Genomic DNA, 3,910 nt, shown 5'->3' on the forward strand with positions numbered 1-3,910 from the left:
CGGGGACCGTGCCTCTGGACTGGCAGACCGGGGTAGTGGTCCCTCTTTTTAAGAAGGGGGACCGGAGGGTGTGTTCCAACTATAGGGGGATCACACTCCTCAGCCTCCCCGGGAAAGTCTATGCCAGGGTACTGGAGAGGAGAATTCGACCGATAGTCGAACCTCGGATTCAGGAGGAAAAATGCTGCCCCCGCGACCCGGTCCCGGATAAGCGGAGGAAAATGGATGGATGGATGGATGTCACACGCATCATCAGAGAGTTAGCCAGGTTAGCTAACAGCTAGCTACCTGTTAGCACCGGGGGCCACCGTGACAGCGTGTGAAAGCTAGAAAGATGATGACAGAACAAGGAGAAACGAGTAAAATGATTAAAATGATCCTAGTCACACTTATTTATGAATGACGGTGGTGTAAAATAGAAAGTAGGTGACCAGGTGTAGGGAGCTTGTGACAAATCTGAAAGGCAGCTGGTATGTTTACATTCTACTTTGAGCTTCTAGTCTTTCAGGAATATTTCTCTTCCAGCGTGCACTGCCCTTGGCAAAGCAGCCCGCTGTCCATAAGTGTAAGAAGTACTCAGATACTTAAGTAAAAGTAGTAATAGCCTACCACAGTGTAGAAATACTCTGTCGCAAATCAGAGTCCTGCATTCAAGTATTAGAATCAAAATATACTTAATGTTGTTAATACACATCAGTAGGGAATTGGATGAAATTAATCCTTTGTCCAAACAGTCATTTTAGGTTAGTGTGTTGGAAACCAGAATGATGCTGAATCTTGTTCTGTGTCCTTCACTGAGCATTGGCATTGATTTGTTTATCACTTCTGTTCCTCTGTTGATGCAGTTTGTCTGTTTGACATTTCAGTGGATTTTTGAGACTTTTTTCTTAGAAATGATAATATTACAAACTATTTTACTATGTCACATTACTATATACATATTATTTCAAACTTCAACCTTTTTTAATGAAAGGCCATCACTGTCTGAATTTTTCCATCTGAGCCAGGATCCACACAATCAGGCACTTTGCCTTTGTCTCTCAGGTGACAGCCTTTCAGCTAAAGATCATGATGAATAGTGGCTAAAATTAGATTATTACATGCACTTCATAAAACTCAAAGTACAAAAGGCTCAAAGTCAAATGTTTGGAAGTGAAAACAGAAGACTCCTCTTTGTGTCTTCTTTTTCTCTCTCGTTTCAGGCTGGCCTTTGAGTTCATTTTCATACCCTCACTCCTTGGTTGTGTGATCAATGAGGACCATACATGCGGTTTTTGGAGTTTGCACCACAGCAGCTGCAGTTGACTAATTAACCAAATAGACCTGGTTCAGTGTTACTCGATCAATCGCTGCAGTGTGAGCTGCAGGCCGGTCCGTGCACATCTCTTGGCTGCAGTTCACTGGTCTCAAACATAGACTGTACTGTATTCAAAGATGGACAACACGTCACCACGTCCTGCCACTATGCAAAAGTGAAGCCAAAATATCACAGATACGGGGGCGGCCATTTTGCTTTTGTGATGCATTTAGTAACAAGATGGGGAGCCGTGGCATCAGGAACCCAATCAAAGCTGTCAATCATCTGAAATACACCACTTTTTTAATATAAAATAACTTATCAGAAAAACAACCACTTGTGCACACATCAGCATAATAACACAAACCTAAATTGACAGAAATAACCTTTGGGAAAAGTTTGAGTTGTACTTTGAGTTTTTATCTTCTTGTCCCATCCCCTAGCTAGGTGTACCTAATAACCTGACAGCTGAATGTATTTTGCAGTAGTTTTTATGCTGTGTATTACTTTTGTTTGTGACATAATAAACTATTCAAGATATTTCTTTGAGTTCCTGTCAATGTCTCTTTGTCTTCACTTTTACATACAACTTTCTCTTCTAAACCATGAGTTGACATTCTCCATGCGACCTACCTGTACATCTGTACTAGACAACTAAATCTACATAAACTAGGCCGCTCCTTTGATAAAAGATAGTGGTGGGAAGCTTCAACAAAGTGTTTCAAGTTGCATCTTATCATGCTGTTGATCTCTGTGTTTACACTCTGCTAAGTCTTGCAACATGCTGAACCAAGTCATCTAAAAGCTGTGTTCATCTTTCCTGGATTTTGTTGAAATGACTTTTTTATTTTTCTCTATTCACAGAAGTGAGCCATGGCTGAACCAAGCTCCTCCTGTCCCCAAAGGAAGATGTCCACCGCTGGGGAGAGCATGTACAAGGTGTTAGGGCTGGAGAAAGGAGCCTCAGCTGAGGACATCAAGGGAGCATACAGGTAAGCAGTGTGAACCTTCAGTAATCTCAGGTAGTGAGGTGTCTCAGGTTGCAATATTAGTTTCTCCAGAGATAGGGGGCTCACCATGCTGTGATTACTACTTTAGATGGTTCCCAAATCCTTGGCTTAAATTTGTCAGATCACATTCCTGATTATGTTTGTGGCTGTTGCACATTTGTCTGCGTAACTGGAGATTACTCAGGTGTACTGAGGGACATTTCCTTACCAGTCATGCTATTGTGAAAAGAACATAGTTGTCTATGCAAGATGAGACAAGCTGTGAATGTGTGCCATACACTTATTAAAATAGCATTACAATTAATGGATTATCACAATAGTAATATAAGCCCCGGAGCTTTCCCTGGGGAGCAGGAACCTTTCGTGGAACTTAGTCCTGCTACTTGGGTTTCCACCAGGAAACCAGTAGTTCTGCCATCCACAAACAGTCTCTTGTCAGGAGGGTAGTATTTTCTGAAGGTCCAAGTACTGTCAGGATGAGGTCTGCAGTGCTGAACGTTGCTGGTTGGTACTGCTTGGTCAAATACAGCACAGCGTTTTACACCTGGCATTCATTTGTAAAACCCTGCTGCTGACCAGAGCACTTTGCATACATCAGCAGGCTTATTTGTTTTATCTTTCCGGGGCTTCGGCCCTGCTGTGGAAATCCAAATCACAATGCACTCGAGGGACTTTTACCCCAGGGACCATTCTTGGAAAAGTACCAGGAACTTTCCAGTTGAAATGCACCTTCAGTCTGCAACAAATTATTTTCATTATAAATTAACCTGTTGATGGTCTATAAAATGTGAATTAAAACTATCAAGGAAATCTACATTTCTATCAAAATACTAATTTCATCAAAATAAAAAAAACATCTAACACTTGAAAATATGCTGCCCCATAAGGAAACAAGTCCTCATAGTCGAGAGGCTGAAAGTTGGTAAAATTGTTTGCCTGTAAAAATGACTAAATTAATACAATTAACTGTGAAAATAGTTGTCATTCTAGCAACTAATTGTTTAATTTCCACATCCAATTACTAGAAATTAACCTATAATAGTTTAGTAAAGAAGACGATCGATTTGGAGGTTCTGGACTTTGCGATGACGGAGGGTTATAAGGTCGTCCATGTAGCCTTATGAACCTGACACCAGAGTTGGAACCTTGCAACATGTCTGTTTGAATAGACAGGAACTAGATGACTGTAGTTTGTTAATGGATAGTGAATAATTAATTGTTAAGTGAAGATAAAAATGTCAGAGTTGGCCTGTCGTCTTGATCATGTTTCCTGATGGCTTCCTGTGTCCTTGTCCGGTCTCTCCTGTCAGAAAACTAAGACTGAAGTACCACCCGGATAAGAATCCAGACAACCCGGAGGCAGCAGAGAAGTTTAAGGAGATTAACAACGCCATCTCTATTTTACTTGATGAGACCAAGAGGAAGATTTATGATGAGTATGGCTCCATGGGCCTTTATGTGTCCGGACAGTTCGAAGAGGAAAGCGTCGAATGGTGGTATAAGGTCTGTGTTTATATTTGTGTTTACTCTGTATGGATTTTTTTTAATAAAATACTCCTCCAAGTTATTTATTAAAATGCATTTAACCCTTTTGAGTTACTCA

The 3,910-nt window shown here is 40.9% G+C and overlaps 1 protein-coding gene across 1 annotated transcript in view; it reads left to right on the forward strand.

Annotated features, from left to right (window-relative positions):
• Positions 1-3,816, forward strand: part of LOC109953571 (dnaJ homolog subfamily C member 5-like) — a gene marked incomplete at its 3' end in the record, with an annotated part of 7,587 nt that extends 3,771 nt beyond the window's left edge. Inside the window, exons 2-3 of the mRNA XM_020589043.1 lie at positions 2,162-2,289; positions 3,618-3,816. Of these exons, the coding sequence (XP_020444699.1) occupies positions 2,171-2,289; positions 3,618-3,816 (318 nt within the window). The remainder of the gene's footprint in view (positions 1-2,161; positions 2,290-3,617) is intronic.
• Positions 3,817-3,910: the final 94 nt, after the last annotated feature.

This window comes from Monopterus albus, unplaced genomic scaffold (assembly GCF_001952655.1).
Source record: "Monopterus albus unplaced genomic scaffold, M_albus_1.0 scaffold791.1, whole genome shotgun sequence".
Taxonomy (NCBI): Eukaryota; Metazoa; Chordata; class Actinopteri; order Synbranchiformes; family Synbranchidae; genus Monopterus; species Monopterus albus.